The sequence below is a fragment of the Amphiura filiformis genome, chromosome 14 (assembly GCF_039555335.1).
Source record: "Amphiura filiformis chromosome 14, Afil_fr2py, whole genome shotgun sequence".
Classification (NCBI taxonomy): Eukaryota; Metazoa; Echinodermata; class Ophiuroidea; order Amphilepidida; family Amphiuridae; genus Amphiura; species Amphiura filiformis.
Window position 1 is genome coordinate 10,098,712 of NC_092641.1, and position 19,432 is coordinate 10,118,143.

The window sequence follows — 19,432 nt, forward strand, 5'->3', positions numbered from 1 at the left end:
AGCCCCTATACAAAGGAAACGGCATATCTTTCTGGATGAGTGTCCAATGCGTTTTATACTTGCTTTAAAATACTGGGTTAGAATTAACACAAATTTGTAATGTGCATTTTTTGTTTATTTTCATTAATGGGCAATTTTAATATAAATCATGTAAGCATGCATTTGTTCCAGTGCAGTCAACTTGGGAGCGGTTAAGCGGGAGGATATTTGAAAAATGGACAATTAGCTCCTATTGAAATTGTATTTGATCAATTTCTTTTTATTTCTTTTTTTGTAGCTGGTTCAAATCTAGAAGAGCAGCAAAGGTTCTTAAGAGAGATGGTGATAATGAATCGTTTGGAACATCATCCCAATGTAGTGGACTATATCGGCTGTTGCATAGAGAAAGGTGTGGGGTGTACATATGGATTGGGCTATTTAAACCTATTTCCCTTTCTGCTTTATGCCTATAAGTGGAAGGAAAGAAGTAAAGAAGAAAGAAAGAAAGAGAGAAAGAAAGAAAGAAAGAAAGAAAGAAAGAAAGAAAGAAAGAAAGAAAGAAAGAAAGAAAGAAAGAAAGAAAGAAAGAAAGAAAGAAGATGACGATAAAAGTTCGTATGTGCTTAATTATGTATTGTTATTATCCTTTCTCATTGTAGAACCATAAGACAGAAAGAATGAAAGAAAGAAAGAAAGAAAGAAAGAAAGAATGAAAGAAAGAAAGAAATATAGAAAGAAAGAAAGAAAGAAATATAGAAAGAAAGAAAGAAAGAAAGAAAAGAAAGAAAGAAAGAAAGAAAGAAAGAAAGAAAGAAAGAAAGAAAAAAAGAAAGAAAGAAAGAAAGAAAGAAAGAAAGAAAGAAAGAAAGAAAGAAAGAAAGAAAAAAAGAAAAAGAAAGAAAGAAAGAAAGAAAGAAAGAAATATAGAAAGAAAGAAAGAAAGAAAGAAAGAAAGAAAGAAATATAGAAAGAAAGAAAGAAATATAGAAAGAAAGAAAGAAAGAAAGAAAGAAAGAAAGAAAGAAAGAAAGAAAGAAAGAAAGAAAGAAAGAAAGAAAGAAAGAAAGAAAGGAAGGAAGGAAGGAAGGAATGAAGAAAGAAAGAAAGAAAGAAAGAAAGAAAGAAAGAAAGAAAGAAAGACAGAAAGAAAGAAAGAAAGAAAGAAAGAAAGAAAGAAAGAAAGAAAGAAAGAAAGAAAGAAAGAAAGAGAAAGAAAGAAAGAAAGAAAAAGAAGATGACGATAAAAGTTCGTAACTATGTGCTTAATTATGTATTGTTATTATCCTTTCTCATTGTAGAACCATATTACTGTATCCTAGGACTTGCCGTACACGGTTGTCTATCCAACCTAATGCATACTATAGCAAAATCTATCGCTGCTAAAAGCTTAGACTTTGAATTTATCCCCGAACTTCATGATATGAATCCCGATAAAACATTGGCTTTTCAAATTGCTTGTATCAGGGATATTGTCAAAGGAATGGTGTATCTGTCATCTGAAAAGGTATAGAAAAACAGGCGTGATAACGTCTTATGTTAAAAATGGACTCAGTTTCAAAACCTGCTATGTGTAATATTGAATTTATTTATCTTAATTGTCTGGTTGTTGTTAAATGGTTTATGGAATGATATGGGGACGTAGTGGTCAGCGACAACCTGTGCTGAGGCTTCAACATCTAGGCGTTTTGCCTATGCGTAGTGTCGATACGTACTATAAATCACTGTGCTTTTTAAAGCTACGGGTTACTACATATGACTTGCAATAAGTAGGAATAACTAATCTCAAGTGGACTTTACTGCAAATCATCCCCATTGTCACATGGTTTAGAAGTACAAATAATTTTGCTAAACCATATGACTTGGAGATGATTGAAGTGACCTCCACTTGAGATGAGACTGGTATTTATTCCTTGATATTATGCAAAATGAGACACATTGTCAGGATTGGACTGAAATTCCCAACCGACGCTAAGCAAAGCCACGCAGCAAATAATGTGAACAACAAAGAGACGGAATAATGTCACGCAACAAAAGGATTGTAATAAATACTTCAAAAAAAATTCTCTTATACGCATGAAAAATAAATAAATATCACAATGGCAATAACGATTAAATATATTATGACTAGTCAGATGAAACTAATTAATGAGTATACTCAATTTAATCATTCGCGATAAAAAAAATATACCAAGTGCACTTGGAAAGGATACGTTTTAAACGTCGTTACATGACTAGAGTTCCATCACAACGTTGTCAGTTATACAGTGCGTTGAATCCATTCTCAATGATGCCACACACGTAGTCACGCCTAGTTCAACCAACGGTTAATTACATGGAATGCAGAATGTCGACGAAAACAACGGTTCCCAACGTCCAAGTCCAAGAGTAGAGTATACACACCCATGTACGGCTGTATAAATACAATTAATGAATCCGTGACTATGATTTGTTTTCAAGTTCATATGATAAACTTCACACAATATTCTATCTGGAAGACTAATTCATATTTCCAAATGAGCCACAGAATTTACTACTGACTTCTTTCTTTGATTAATGAAAGATATGGAACTTCTTTACAACCTTCACACACGGCTAGTTCCACAAGATATGTTTTAAATTCCTGAAGTTTATGTCTCTACAGCAGGATGATTTAAATTGTCAATCTCGACACAAAATTACATGATATGTTGAACACCAATTCAGCTATGTTTAATTTGGAACTTTATACTGAATGCAGAATTTATCACACTATGAAAATCTAAATTTGATTTTCCCGCCAAAACAATAATTTAACTATCACAAGCAAAGCTTCCTTTAAATAACTAATTCATCATTAAATCCATTATAATTTACAAACAATATTATTCTACTTACACGAACAATGTCTTAAACCAGCATGGTTCTCACAAAGTTGGAAAAGTTAAAGTGTCGGCTTCAACCACGACGACCATTTTAAACTTCGCCAAACCCGACTCAAACACAAGGCACAAAATAGCTTCTATTGCTGATTCTAGCTTCCATAAGACCTGTTATATCTTTCTGAATGAAGCATCGCAAACTGGTAAAGCCTTTTTAGCCATACAATGTTAGTAAAGAGAAATATCCATCATGCTGAATAAAACAACATTTCACTTTCCTCAGTGAAATGGGCAGCAGATCTTATCTCAATCGGATGTTAAAATTGAATGCCCAGATATTCTGTGAACATGCATCCACCAAACCAGAGACTAATTTACATGACACACAAAAAATCACTACATACAATACACACACCACATCTAGATTGCAAGCTTCAGTGCACATAACTGCAACTAGATTTAAGGGATCATGACATTAAGGTGAAATACCCAGAAAACAATCCACTTTTATTTTAAGGGATCAACTCCAATTATGACATTTACGTCCCCCCTTAAACAAATTGTGGCTACACAATTTTCATATAACACACAATCACCACTTAAAAATAAGCGGATTTACTTTTTCCACAACTTACCATCTACCACTTAACCTTAAGCGGATTTACAGTTGTAACTGTGACCTGTCTTCACCAAGAAGATATATACTCAAAATTACTTTTCACATGACTCTTACCTTCTCCAATGTACATTGCACAAATTCTACCTTTGAATTTCCAATGCTACACAAAAATACACATCACCTTATTCATGTGAAATCCTGCTCATGTAGTCTGCGCCAATGTTGTCACTTCCCTTGATTGCCTCAATCCTGTAGTGATATGGTTGCAATGACAATGCCCAGCGCATTATCCGACCATTTGCAACTTTGGAACGCTTCACACATAGCAGTGGTTGATGATCTGTTTCTAAGACAAAGTCTAGTCCGTACAAATAAAGTTCTAACTTGCGAATTGCCCATACAACGGCAAGACACTCTTTCTCCATTATCGCATATCCTCTCTGTGCTTTGTTCAACTTCTTACTTAAATATGCAAGTGGAAATTTGACACCTTCAAACTCCTGGAACAGGACAGCTCCGATCGCTACATCACTTGCATCTGTGCGTAGAATGAATTGACGATGGAAGTCAGGTAGATGTAGAATGGGTGCTTTTCCAAGCATACTCTTGAGGGTCTGAAATGCTAATTCTTGGCTTCTCTCCCAGTTGATTTTCGTTGGTTCACCAGCTTTCGTCTTGTCTGTCAATGGTACCGCTATGGCTCCAAAGTTCGGAATGTACTGCCTGTAGAAGCCGGCAAGACCCAAAAACGACTTCAGCTGTGTTTTGGTCACAGGACGTGGAGCCTTCTGTATGACCTCCAACTTATCTAGATTTGGATGACGACATCCCTTCTCAACAGTATGACCAAGGAATTCAACACGTTCAAAGCCGATATAGCACTTTGAAGGTTTAGCAGTCAAGTTCGCATCTCTAAGCCTCTTCATAAGTTCATTCAGTTTCTCCAAGTGTTCTTCCCAAGTGACTGTATACACTAATATGTCATCTATGTAGTTTACTACTTTGTCAAGATTGTTCAACAGTTTCCTCATAATCCTAGAAAATGTCGCAGGAGCGTTGACGAGCCCGAACGGCATTCTCCGGTATTGATACAACTGATCAAAAGCAAGGAACGCAGTAAGCGGTTTGGCATTCTCAGTCAGAGGAACTTGCCAATAACCCTTACTGAGGTCTAACTTTGAGAAATACTGTGCATCTCCCAATTGATCAAAGATTTCTTGAGGAGAAGGAATCCCCTCTGCGTCAAATTCGGTAATCGCATTAATTCTGCGAGTGTCGCAACATATTCGATTCTTACCATCTGCTTTCTTGACGACAACCAGCGGCGATGCATATGGACTAGTTGATGGTTCGATCACATCCAACTCCAACATTGTTTTAATTTCCTCCTTCACTGAGTCTCGTAAGGCATATGGAATAGGATATGGCTTAGTACGAACCGGTGTACTATCCGTAAGTTTGATATCATGCGAACCTAGATGAGTAAACCCTGGTTTGTCGGTTAGTACACTACTATAGTTACCTAGCAATCTCTTCACTTCCAAACTCTGCTCTTCTGTCAAGTCTTGCTTGATATGTACATCAGCGATGGTTTCTTCAGCCTGAAAAGATGGAATCTGTAGAAGATCTTCATTTGTCAAAGACACATCATCTTCCTCTGACATTTCTGACTCTTCTTGTACTTCACTTTCAATGATGGAACTACACGCAATCTGTAAAAGACCAGCCACTACCTTGGATGGTTGATCAGTATCTCTACGAAAATACTTCTTCAGTAAATTTGCATGAAATGTCTTCACCTTGGTACCGAAATCCACCTTGTAATCCATACTACCTACTTTACCTACCACAGGAAATGGACCCTTCCAATGTAATAGAAGTTTGTTATGGTCTGTAGGGAGCAACAACAATACCTCATCTCCGACATCAAATTTCCGAGCCTTAGCCTTTCTGTCATAGTACATCTTGTACTTACCTTGAGACTTCTTCATCTCTTCCCTAGCAAGATCACATGTTTTCTGCAACCTATCCTGCAGATCCAGAACATACTCAAATGTGGTCTTGGTTTCTGGTTCTTCTATATATAGCTGACCTGTCCAGAACTCCTTTAACATACCAAGAGGACCTCTCACAGATCGACCATACAAAAGATCAAACAGAAAACCCAGTACTAGCATGAGGGGTTTCTCTGTACGCAAAAAGTAATGCATTGATATACCTATCCCAATCACGAGGACGTTCTTCACACATCTTTCTCAGAGAAGCTTTCAACACACCATTGAATCTTTCACACATACCATTTGTCATCGGATGCCAAGCAGTTGTGGTTAACTGACGGATAGATAACAATCTATTGACTTCAGCCATCACTTCAGACGTGAATTGTCTACCTTGATCACTAAGTACCTCACCGGGAAAACCAACTCTGGAATAAATATCCAGCAGTGACTCTGCTACTGATATCGAATCTATGTTACGAAGCGGAACTGCCTCAGGAAACCGAGTAGCGTAATCCACTACTGTAAGGATAAAACGATGACCTCGCTCTGTAGACGGAAAAATAGGACCAACAAGATCCATCGCTATACGACTGAAGGGAACATCGATGATCGGCATACTACCAAGAGGAACCTTTGTTACTCTACCTTTGGGAAATGTTCGCTGACAGATATCACATGATCTACACAATCTACCAATGTCTGTTTGTGCACCAGGCCAAAAGAAATGTTTCAAGACCTTGAGAGTGGTTTTATTCACACCAGCATGTCCTCCTAAGAGCGTTTCATGAGCCAACTTCATAACTTGCATACGAAATGGTTGAGAAACAACAACTTGGTTGAGTCTTTCACCAAAGTTGACAGATGGAGACTGAAATTCACGGAACAAAATACCATCCTTACACACAAACTTCGATGTACCACCACAACGACTCACCTTTACTTCACCCGATTCTGCTAACTCACGAATCTTATTCAAACTTGGATCATCAGCCTGAGCCTTTTGCAACTCATCAGCAGAAATAATCTCAGTAACTACCTTTGGTACCTTAAGAGCTTTCTTGAGTTTCTCACTTGCCACCTTTTGACTACGAGTTTGTACAGCGTTCATCACATTACTAACTTCACCATGGTCCTCGTCATCTTTGTTTACACTTGTCTGACAACGTGGTTTCCCATCAGGATCGGGATCCTTAGGTTCACGTACCCCACGGAGATTATTACCCAAAATCAAATCATACACAGGATCATTCATCACCAAAGCATGAACATGACTAGTGAAATATGGTGTATCAACATCCAGACATGCAACAGGAAAAGTTCTCACCGTACCATCAATAAGACGACATTTGTCATATACTCCAGTAAATGTCTCTTCTGGCACAAGTCTCTTCCTTACAGCTACTGCATCACACCCAGAATCTCTCATCACCTGAACCTTCTTACTACCAAGAAAACCTTTAACGACCGGCATATCCTCTACTAAATTATCACTACACGCAGCACTCGCAAGAGGAAGTTTATGACCACAAGACATCGTTACATACGCATCGTCTGATTTCACACCTTCACCATACATTTCATTTGAGACCAGCACACAAGAAGATGCAGTCTGCACTCTGTTCTGTCCACAAGACTCGCAACTACATGCAGTGCAAAGAGAAGATGAAGTATCAGTCTGATTTAACTTCTTACCTTGTTTACCTGATTTGTGTCTATGTGATGCACTTCCCTGTAAACTAGCAGCTTTCAAAGTAGGTCTAGTGCGGCGATAACAGTCTTTAGCTATGTGTCCTACTTTGTCACAAATAAAACACCTTCGTTGGTTACCTCCAGTATTCGTACTCTGCTTTGGATTAGTACCATGAGTGGGAGGGGTAGTGTTAGTCTTCTTACCTGAAGGCTGTTGACCTTTTTGATGTGGTAACTTACCTCCAAAGGAAGCATTCCATCCACCTCTCGCCTCTATGTACTGTTCAGCCAATTGAGTCATTTCGGCAACATTTTTAGGTTTCCTTTCTTTTAAGAACAACTCCGTGTCTTTGTTACAGCCAGCGACAAATTGCTCACGTATTAACAAGTCCGATAACCCAGCAAAATTCTTGGTTACAGCAGCCAGTTCTACCCACCTAATCAGATAGTTCTCCAATCTTGTCGCGAACTGTGGAGCACTTTCTGTTTGTTCAGGTTTAGCTGAACGGAACTTACTTCTAAATCCATCTTCGGTCATTTGATACGCTTTCAGTAATTCAGATTTTAGAACATCGTAAGTATCAGTTGGTGCAAGCCTAGCAAAAGTATCTAAACCCTTCCCATGCAACAATGCACTAAGATTTAAAGCCCAGTCATCCCTTTCCCATTTATTTGATTCCGCGTACCTTTCAAATCTTTGTAAGTAAGCATCACTGTCATCCTTATCCTCACGGAATTCTGGTAATTTGGGAATTTTTGCTTTACCCTGGCCTGTAGATGCATGTTCTGTTTTAATGCCCTTAGCTGCATTTTCTTTCCTTAGTTCTTCGATTCTTAATTGCAATACAAGTGCCTCTTTCTCATATTCGCGCTGTGCTGCACGTTCATCTCGCGCAAGGTCACGCTGCGTCTTGACAAATTGTTTTAGGTCCTCCCTGTATAACCCATCTTTTCTCCTGACAAAGTTAATTTATCAGTATCCATGATTGGTAAAAAATGACTGCAATAGAGCGCAACCAGAAATTCAATGCACAAATCGTATATAGAAGCAGAATTCCAAATGAGCCTATTGAACCTGAATACCTTGCTGACACTATTTTGACACAACCAAACACTCTTCCAACCATGATGCAGTCATGTATACAGTAGAATTCATCTCGACCTTTGCAGGACTTAACCCCATTAAAAGCTATTAAACCAAGATAACACTCATTGAAACAGCTCAACTGATTAAATCGGATCTTCTCTGGTTGTGCACAAGTGACTGTTTTCATGTGCGATATCGCAATAAAGCTGGTATTCATAGCTTAAGTTGGGTAACCGATTATAAAGGAAACGAAAGGAAACAATGTTATGTGTGGCTTTGTTCACGAAATCAGACAATGTCGTGCTTTTTGTAAACCAGCATTCTTGAAAATGAGCAACATAATGATTTTTGACTTAACACGGTTTAGAAATAATTTCTTCATATTTTTGGTGTTATCTGTCGTTTACATGTCCTTCCTAAAACACAAAAGTACGACCCTCTCCAAACACCTAAATTAGCTAAAAATTTAGGACATGTTACAAAACTTTATTTTCTAGAACCTATTTAAATAATTTAAATGTAGCTTTTACCGGTTTTTTTGTGGCATCCTTCAGAAGTGAGCGGTCCGATACCAATATTTTCGGTCAAATCTCCATTCAAATAACACGGGGAGTTGGCTAGCTATGCCTTGCCCTCACTCATATTTTACAAAAGTGCGACCATTTCTGAACATCTAACCTAGCTGTAATTTTAGGTCATGTTAGAGAAATATATTTGCTAGAAGTTTTGGAGAATAAATAAAATATTGGCTGGTTATTTTTCACACAGTGATGTTAACTAGGCAAGTGTCCATTCTCCCAACATACATCATTTGTAGGGGTCACGCGTCAATGGTGAGAGCACTGTGTATTGTGTATAGGAAAACGGACAGTAACTGCAGTATGCAATGCGCAGAAATACGGACAAAATAGTCATCAATCTTGTTCACAAAATAACTGGTAACTTTTGCTATTAGCTTCGTTTTGATATCCCGGACGAGCCCCCACAAAGGTCAGGATTGGACTGAAATTCCCAACCGACGCTAAGCAAAGCCACGCAGCAAATAATGTGAACAACAAAGAGACGGAATAATGTCACGCAACAAAAGGATTGTAATAAATACTTCAAAAAAAATTCTCTTATACGCATGAAAAATAAATAAATATCACAATGGCAATAACGATTAAATATATTATGACTAGTCAGATGAAACTAATTAATGAGTATACTCAATTTAATCATTCGCGATAAAAAAACAAAAAAACAAGTGCACTTGGAAAGGATACGTTTTAAACGTCGTTACATGACTAGAGTTCCATCACAACGTTGTCAGTTATACAGTGCGTTGAATCCATTCTCAATGATGCCCACAGGGGTTGATGTACATAGACCGCTCGATCACTTGTTCAAAAAAGTTCAAAAAAAGATAACTAAGTCGAAGCCAACCAATTTGCATGTACTATATGAACGATAATTGTACAAGGATTACTTGGCGACTTCAAAATTTGAAGAAAAAAATCGCCTTCGGCTTAAAAATCCGGTAAAACTTGAAAATTTATGAAAATTCAGCTCAAAATCCAAGATGGCGGCCGTAAAGTGAAAATTGTCAGAAGAAGAAAACTAAATCGAAGCCAAGCCATTAACATGTCTCACATGATAGGTAATTGCATACAGATTAATTGGGGACTTTAAAAATGAAGAAAAAATTGGTCTTTGGTTTCAAAATGCACAAAATGGCAAAAATCCAAAATGGCGGATATACGAATAAATGATCAGGGCCAACACCTGTGTGCCACACACGTAGCCACGCCTAGTTCAACCAACGGTTAATTACATGGAATGCAGAATGTCGACGAAAACAACGGTTCCCAACGTCCAAGTCCAAGAGTAGAGTATACACACCCATGTACGGCTGTATAAATACAATTAATGAATCCGTGACTATGATTTGTTTTCAAGTTCATATGATAAACTTCACACAATATTCTATCTGGAAGACTAATTCATATTTCCAAATGAGCCACAGAATTTACTCCTGACTTCTTTCTTTGATTAATGAAAGATATGGAACTTCTTTACAACCTTCACACACGGCTAGTTCCACAAGATATGTTTTAAATTCCTGAAGTTTATGTCTCTACAGCAGGATGATTTAAATTGTCAATCTCGACACAAAATTACATGATATGTTGAACACCAATTCAACTATGTTTAATTTGGAACTTTATACTGAATGCAGAATTTATCACACTATGAAAATCTAAATTTGATTTTCCCGCCAAAACAATAATTTAACTATCACAAGCAAAGCTTCCTTTAAATAACTAATTCATCATTAAATCCATTATAATTTACAAACAATATTATTCTACTTTACACGAACAATGTCTTAAACCAGCATGGTTCTCACAAAGTTGGAAAAGTTAAAGTGTCGGCTTCAACCACGACGACCATTTTAAACTTCGCCAAACCCGACTCAAACACAAGGCACAAAATAGCTTCTATTGCTGATTCTAGCTTCCATAAGACCTGGTATATCTTTCTGAATGAAGCATCGCAAACTGGTAAAGCCTTTTTAGCCATACAATGTTAGTAAAGAGAAATATCCATCATGCTGAATAAAACAACATTTCACTTTCCTCAGTGAAATGGGCAGCAGATCTTATCTCAATCGGATGTTAAAATTGAATGCCCAGATATTCTGTGAACATGCATCCACCAAACCAGAGACTAATTTACATGACACACAAAAATCTGAATATTGACAATACCTCAAGAATTGTCCACAAAAGAAATGGGCTGACCTAGGATCCAGGTCTGACCACTACATACAATACACACACCACATCTAGATTGCAAGCTTCAGTGCACATAACTGCAACTAGATTTAAGGGATCATGACATTAAGGTGAAATACCCAGAAAACAATCCACTTTTATTTTAAGGGATCAACTCCAATTATGACACACATGTAGCAGCAGCCGACAAATATATCCTTATATCCTTCCGCCCTTTTAAAGTTGTACTTGACAGGATTAGTATTTCGTACGTGACCACTGTATGTGAACACCTGACGTCAATATAATGTGCTTAAACCCAAGAACCTCATTTTCATAAGAACATCCTGTCGTACTGAAGTACCGTATATTTAGTGCTGCAAGATCCTCGCGAAATTTGATTACATCACCTAGTGACGTCACGTGTTCGCGTAAATTAACAGTGGACGACAACTTAAATGTTTATCCTGTATGGACACAGTTACGTTTAATAAATTATATTTTTTTATTTCTTTCAATTTAACTATTATATACATGCAGATAGTGCACTGCGACCTTGGTATTCACAATGTCTTACTTGACAACCACTACATATGCAAGATAACAGATTTCTATTACGCAATCGATGGAAAAGGGAGTATGAAAATTAACGACTTGCTAGATGAGGTAATGCCAGTATAGACGAATCCAACGAGCCAGGTCAGGATTTAGTCGGCCATCTTTGGGTCCCCGCAACACCAAAAAGCCGCTTAAAAATCGATGTTAGATTATTTTGTGTTGTAAACTGTCATCATTCCTTTGTCTACGTGTAACACGGGTGATAGAATGCAGTTTAAAATACCCTCCAAGGCCGCATTATTTCACATTTTAGGTGAGATTGAGCCGACGGGGACCCAACTTTGGCAGCCATTGAGGTGTAGGAATGCGTGAAATTGGATTCGTCTATATCTTAACTATAGGCGGCGGAAGCGTGGGGGTCGTGTTACAAGTCCTCCTAAATTTTGGCAAGGAGAGAAGTAGAAGAAAATAATGAGCAACAATTGCCCTTTGCAAGCTTCCTTTCTCAGTAGCACTAAAACACTACGTTGTGGGGCCCAAATATGGTATAATTGCGCAAAAAAGCTCTTAGTGTATCAAATTTGAATGCTTCCGAAATAACTGTACTTACCAGGGAATATCCCATAAGATCGACGAAGGCTTGCTTAAACGTTAAGTTGTTGCCCTCCCCCGTCATCCCCGTTTGTAACCAAACCAGAAGTGGGACATTTTAACACCTCCTATCATTATAATGAATCTATAATTTTGTTTATAGGACTTCATCGATATTTTGGTTTGAACCTGCATTACAAATACCCATAATATTAAGCTTTGTATTATTCTTATATCTTAATCATTTTTAGACTACTGGAAGTATTCGCCATAAAGCTATTGAAACTCTTCTTACAGGCGTGTACACCACGAAATCTGATGTATGGTCTCTTGGCATTCTTATGTGGGAAATTCTGACCACAGGTAATGGGTTTTGATGATATTGCCATAGGGGTGGGGGTGTGTGAATTGTTAAAGAACATTCAAGGCTACTATTATATACTGGCCAATAAAGTATCCTTACACTTGGAAAAATAATCACAATTTCAGAACTGAACAATATTGGGGTAAATTTCTTTTTTGATAGATGCACTATCTAATCCTGCACATTATGTTCGCTCCGTATAAAACCACGCAGAGTGATTGTTTTCTCCTTTTTTGTATTGTACTACAAATCGACCAAAGAAATAATGTTGCCATGGGGATCGATTAAATTTTATTAGCCCGTTTTTAGGCCCACTGGATGGGGTCCCTTATACACACACCAAAATAAAAGAAATAAATTAAAACACATTTTTAAAAAACACTATAAAATACATTAAAAATACAATATAATACTAAAATTGAGTTGCCAAGTATAGGGTAAAGACATCGTATAATTCAATAATCATTAGTGAAATTGCACAAAGTAGGTAAACTGATTTTGCAATTTGCAAATGTTCCCCCGTACAAATCCAAGAACACCTTGGCACAAAGATCCCCTACACATCCCAATGACGCTCCGCACCACACCCTAGCACCATATCACCCTAGCACCATATCACACCCTAGCACCATATATTAATATAATTCTACATATTAAACCAAAAAGTTAATCTTAGGCGGACAGGTGATGTATATAGATGTTTTTCTAGCAGAAATCATTAAACAAAGTTACAAAAACTTACGGAAACAAATAATCAGACTTTTCGTCATGTGGGAAAAGGTCATTGCCCCTTATACAGGGGTCAAATTACAAAAGTGCTTGGATTGTGTTAAAACCTACACCAAAGTTTTCCTCATGTCATAAGGATTCAGGAAAAGTATAGTTTGACCAACTGCGATGTACCGTTGTTGAGTTATAAGGAAAATGTCAAGGCTCAAGTTTTGTGGTCAAAATTGAAACATTGCTCCGATTTTGATCAAAATGGTCTCAAATTAACATAAAAATACAAATAAAGACGGGAAAATTGGCCATTAAACTTTCATTGATGCCCATTGACCATCTTATTATGAACCATTCTGTAAGGAGGAATAATTTGAGACAATTTGTTTGAAATTTGACCCCATGTAGAGGTCAAAACTTGACCGTTGACCTTTTTGCATCTAACAAAGGAAACGGTACATCGCAGATATGTCAAACTATATACTTTCCCTGAATCCTTACGACCTGAGGAATACATTGTATGTATAAATTTTTATGATTTCTGGGAATATCTCACTTTATCTGTCTTACATACCCCCCTCACTGTTTTGTATTTCGCCTCTAATATTGTCTTTTATTTACCCTAGGTGATAAACCATACAACGACGTAAAGAAGAAAGACGTAAAAGACGCAATAATAAGCGGTAAAAGACTCGGAAAACCCAAAACATGTAATGAAATGACGTAAGGTTTGAAAAATAATTTTCTTTCATTTTAAGTACTGCTTCCGGGATGCGCCTCCCTATTTGCCTATGCGCCTCCCCACTGACATCCGCATCCGGGAAATTATCGCACAGTGAGCGCATTACTTACAAGTTTACAAGTTTTATTTGTCTCTATGCCACCAAAACATTTGGGGTGCGTACGATTAGGCTGCTCATGGCGTGATAACGTGTGCGTGCGCGGCGCTCATGACGCGATGCTTACTGCGTGCACAAGAGGATATCATATTGAAATGCAGCACAGAAGTACACCGTACAGATCCCGCTTCCCGTGTAAGCCATCCAATAGCAACGGATGAGATTCATCTATTTATCGTAAGATTGTTCAATGATCCCAGCGAAAGTGAAACAATTTTTTTTTTTTTATAAATTGTCTAAGTAAAGGTATTTTTGAAATGAAAAAATGGCAAAAAAAAAGAAGAAGGAAAACAGCAGTATTGACAAAGTTGAAGCCCAATTGAAATATGTGAGTGGACGCGGCGAATCAGCCGTAAACTCGGCATTTTGTATTCTGAGTTAAAGTGTAAAATGCATGTGAAGGTCGTATTCTTAGGTGTATCAATTCGTTGCGACAAGTATCTTATCAAACGCTGTTTAAATCAAATAATAATACTACTGCTGAAGAGGAAATAAGCTTCTACCTATTTCTATAGAATAGTTCTTGTCTTTGTTTGCTTTGGCTAAATCCTGTTTAAGTGGTAGATAACAAAGCATTGTATTTTGTCCAGGTATGTATAATCAACAATGAACAATGAGAGGATATTTCTGAACCTCGTTGACTTGGGGATGATTTGAAATGACCGCCAATTATGACTGTTGGATATTTATTACCAGAAATGTAGAAAAGAGAGACACATGTAGAACCGCAAAATGCTACAATTTCGTCGAAGGAACAGAGTTCAACAAATCATAACCCCGCTTTTGGATATCGTTTGAAGTCAAATGATATACCATTTTAAAGCTTATGGTATATATTTTCTAAACACGAAATAAAACAAAATTGATCGGGGCCGACTTTACGGCTGATTCGCCGCGTCCAGTCACATATATGTAGCTAATGTTTCTGCTTAAAGTAGAGAAATTAAAAATGTCTTATTTTGTTGTTATACTCGGCGTTTTGCGTAGCCACCAGCAGGCTATGTTAGCACATCCATGACTCTTAAGATGGCAAACTGTTAATTTTGATACTTATACGATCCTCGGGATGAGCAAATCACTGAATAGGCTGAGCGGGTGATTTGCCGCGTTGTAAAACCATGAGACCGTGACCACTGACACATTAATGCGGGTTGGCAACACACTGGCTACACTGACCATGGAGGTGGTCTGCGGATGCTTTTAAAATCCATGGAAATCTACGACACCTTGGTATAGCTGTCTTAAGCCTATGATATAATTTGTCACATCTGCTTTTAATCTCTTTCTGAAAAATGACAATGTTGTTTATTCTCTCATTGATATAGATACCAAATAATGCAATCCTGCTGGGAGATTGATCCGAATCAAAGGCCGACTTTTGATGAGCTCAACTCCGAACTTCAGAAGATGAACATCAAAAGCGACTTGCAACACGGAGAGTAAGGGTCGGTACCACTGTTGCGACAGACCCTTTATTGGATGTAAAATATTCTTCGTTATTTAACCCAAGATCTACTGAGCCATATTTTGTAACATAATTATGGAAATGTTTCTATACAAAAACGATTCTCTTATAAGCCATCATGCGCACAGTTTTCACCTCGATACACCTGAGCAAACATTTTCGTCCAAGAGCTCTGAGGCAAGCAGTGAATTGTCTCCGCACAGTCTTTGATTACACTACACGGTTGAGTGCATAGCAATGTAAGAGCCGTGGAGCTTCAAGCTGAAAAAGGGCCTCTTTGATTGGTTTTTGTTGAAACCTCAAGTGTTCCCTTCATCCAAGTATAAGCAAAATTGTTTTCCGGATAAAAAAGATATACAAAATGCGATATTCACCATTTTTTCCCTCAATATAGAAGGAAATAACTATTTCAACCGAAAAAGTCAGTAGCTCTTGGTAGTCTGGTGCCCCCCCCCCTCCTATGGTCATCTTTGACGGCCGGTCCTACCCCCGGGTAATGTGGTGGGGTAAAAAATATATATCTAAAATGATCGCAAAGGATGGATCTTCGATTAGCTTAGGCCGTTTGGATGTAAATGCGTGCGTTTTTTTATGACGGATAAAAAATATTTGGCAGTTGAGGCTAGGCATACTGCAGTTATTGTCCGTTTTCCTATACACAATACACAGTGCTCTTTCCCATTGACGCGTGACCTCTACAAATAGCCCTACGTTAAAAGTATGGGTATATGCCTAGTTAACGTCGCTGTGTGAAAAATAACCGGCCAATATTAAAAGTACTCTTCTAAAGTTCTAGAAAATATAGTTTTGTAACATGTCCTAAATTTTAGCTAGGTTAGGGGTTTGGAAATATGCGTACGTTGGTGTTTTAGTTAATGTTATAGGTAATAGTACATTGCCTAGTTAACGTCGCTGTGTGAAAAATAACCGGACAATATTAAAAGTACTCTTCTAACATTCTAGACAAGATAGTTTTGTAACATGTCCTAAATTTTTAGCTAATTTAGGTGTTTGGAGAGGGTCGCACTTTTGTGTTTTAGGAAGGATATGTAAACGACAGATAACACCAAAAAATATGAAGAAATTACTTCCAAACCGTGTTAAGTCAACAATCATTATGTTGCTCATTTTCAAGAATGCTGGTTTACAAAAAGCAGGCCATTGTCTCATTTCGTGAACAAAGGTACACATACCATTGTTTCCTTTCGTTTCCTTTATAATCGGTTACCCAACTGAAGCTATAATACCAGCTTTATTGCGATATCGCACATGAAAACAGACACATGTGCACAACCAGAGAAGATCCGATTTAATCAGTTGAGCTGTTTCAATGAGTGTTATCTTGGTTTAATAGCTTTTAATGGGGTTTAAGTCCTGCAAAGGTCGAGATGAATTCTACTGTAGACATGACTGCATCATGGGTTAATCTATTCCCATTCTATTTTCAGTAATGTTTAACATATGGAAAGGTTTCTATACAAAAACTATTCTCTTATAAACCATCATGCGTACACAACATTTCGCCATACTGCATTTTAGAAACGCTTGCTGTTAGAATAAGAACAATTTTAATTGTAATTATTGCACAGGTCACGTCAACCCTGTGACCTTTCCGGAAAAAGCTGAGTGACATGTTTTTCAAATAAATATTTTCTGTGTAAAATCTGTACCATCAGATAGGTAATGGAATATATGAATATTAACTGTACATCTATCACAACAATTTTTGATAACAACTTGCGTCACAATTGATCTAGTATAGAAGGCAGAGAATTTATTTCAATCTTATATACGCCATTTTTTGTTTTTTGGAATTAAGTGAAAATTAATTCTGTAAAAACGGTAATTTTTTTAATGTAATTTTCACATTAGACCCCACAAAAGATTACCGTTTTGTTATTATGATAATCTAATCTTTTGATTTCGTAAATAAAACTAGGGGTCTAATGTGGATTTAGGATGCAAATTGGAACAATCCAATGCCTTGTCAACAGCATTTGCTTCAAAATGGAGTTCGGATGCACTTCGCCCGGGCACTTCGTAATACAACTTCCGCCACTGCGGGAAACCACATGCACAGCAGAGCACGTGGCCGATATCAAAATCGATTTTATGTATTGTGTATGTAGGCCTATTCATAGGACCCTCGTATTAATTGTCTCTATGCGCTTGAGAATTCAACAATATAAATAATGGTAGCTTTATTATAATACACATTAATGTTTTAAGCAGATAAAATTCCAAAATATGATGTAGTAAGTTGCGATTTATTAATATTATATGTTTACATTTTCACGATCACACTATCAAGTCCTTCGTGGCCGAGCGGTCTAAGGCGCTGGTCATATGGTATACGTGATAGCGTCGCAGTGCAGCGTGGGTTCGAGCCCCGCCTCTGCCTAATTAAATGTCCTTCTTTTTTTTAAATTTCATATTATGTTAGGGAAATGTGGCTGGGAGAATGTATGTATGGCGAAGAGTGGTGTGCATCATGCGCACAGTTTGTACCTCGATATACACCTGAGCACACATTTTCGTCCAAGAGCTCTCAGACAAGCAGTGAATTGTCTCCGCACAGTCTTTGATTACACTACACGGTTGAGTGCATAGCAATGTAACATATTATCGATTTTACGCCATCAAGCCTTCGTTAGAAGTTAAACATTACTATAAATCGAATAGGAATAGATTAAATAATGAAGATTTGGTATATCTATACTGTATGGCTCAAAATTAATAAGGCTAATTTTAACACATTAATTGTAGATAGTCTAAAACTGTTTATAATAATTCATGGTTAAATGTTGTAAAAAAACCATCAGACTAAACTTCGAACTTATTGTCAATTCAAACGTTCATTTTCATTAGAAAATTATGTTACATTATTAAAACGTAGACAAAGATCTACTTTTTGTAAACTAAGAATTAGTTGTCATAAGTTAAGGATTGAAATGGATAGATATGTTTCACCTAAATTGCCTCCAGAACGGAGAATTTGTAAATATTGTAATCTCAATGAAATTGAGGACGAATTTCATTTCATTATGAAATGTTCCTTATATAACGATATCCGTAATAGATTTATGACGTTAATAGATGATATTTTTGTTACAAACAATTCAACTGAAAATGATAAGTTTCTTCTTATCTTGGGTGCCAATGATTTTGACACCACCAATGCAGTTGCCAATTTCATTTATACTGCATTTGAAAAACGGGATTTAAATAATAGGCCTACGCCTAGTTAATTTATATTATATTCTTTATAGTTGTAAACTGTATTGTTCTTGTACTTTATTTGTATTATATATATCGTATTATTATATATGTTTTGACCATATCTTGTTGTAAGATGAATGTCAATAAAATCTGATTCTGATTCTATAGATCTACCTCTCTAAAAATTGCAGCTGTGATAATCATGAGTTCAACTGAACATCATCAGTGTATTGGTGTCAACTTTTTATACAGTAGTTAACGGGCATTTCGTGATTCACAGCCTCATCCAACCAAAAAAATTGAGATTTTTACACCGCTGGAAACCTCTGGCTACATAATTAATAAAAAAAATGCATTATACATTTAACATTTTTATGCACGTTATAAACTTATAAAATGATGCATCCTTCAAATTTTGTTCATTTTAAAGCCTAACGTACGATCTTATAAAATGAATTTTTGCCTTATTTTTAATGTTTACACATGTCCGAATGCAACCCAACTTACTCATAAATGGAATCAGTCGTTGTGTTAGACTATGCCATAGTCGATTTTTGATAAATAAAAGCATGTTATTAATGTTAATCATGATGAAAGCATTCAGTTGAACTCGAAATTATACTGATAT

The 19,432-nt window shown here is 36.9% G+C and overlaps 1 protein-coding gene across 1 annotated transcript; it reads right to left on the reverse strand.

The window, feature by feature from the left end:
* Positions 1–5,607: 5,607 nt before the first annotated feature.
* On the reverse strand, positions 5,608–8,272 carry LOC140169175 (uncharacterized). The gene is made up of 2 exons (XM_072192432.1): positions 8,229–8,272; positions 5,608–8,101 (listed from the first exon to the last, which is right to left on the reverse strand). The coding sequence occupies exons 1-2, from the start codon at positions 8,270–8,272 to the stop codon at positions 5,608–5,610; spliced, it is 2,538 nt and encodes an 845-aa protein (XP_072048533.1).
* Positions 8,273–19,432: the final 11,160 nt, after the last annotated feature.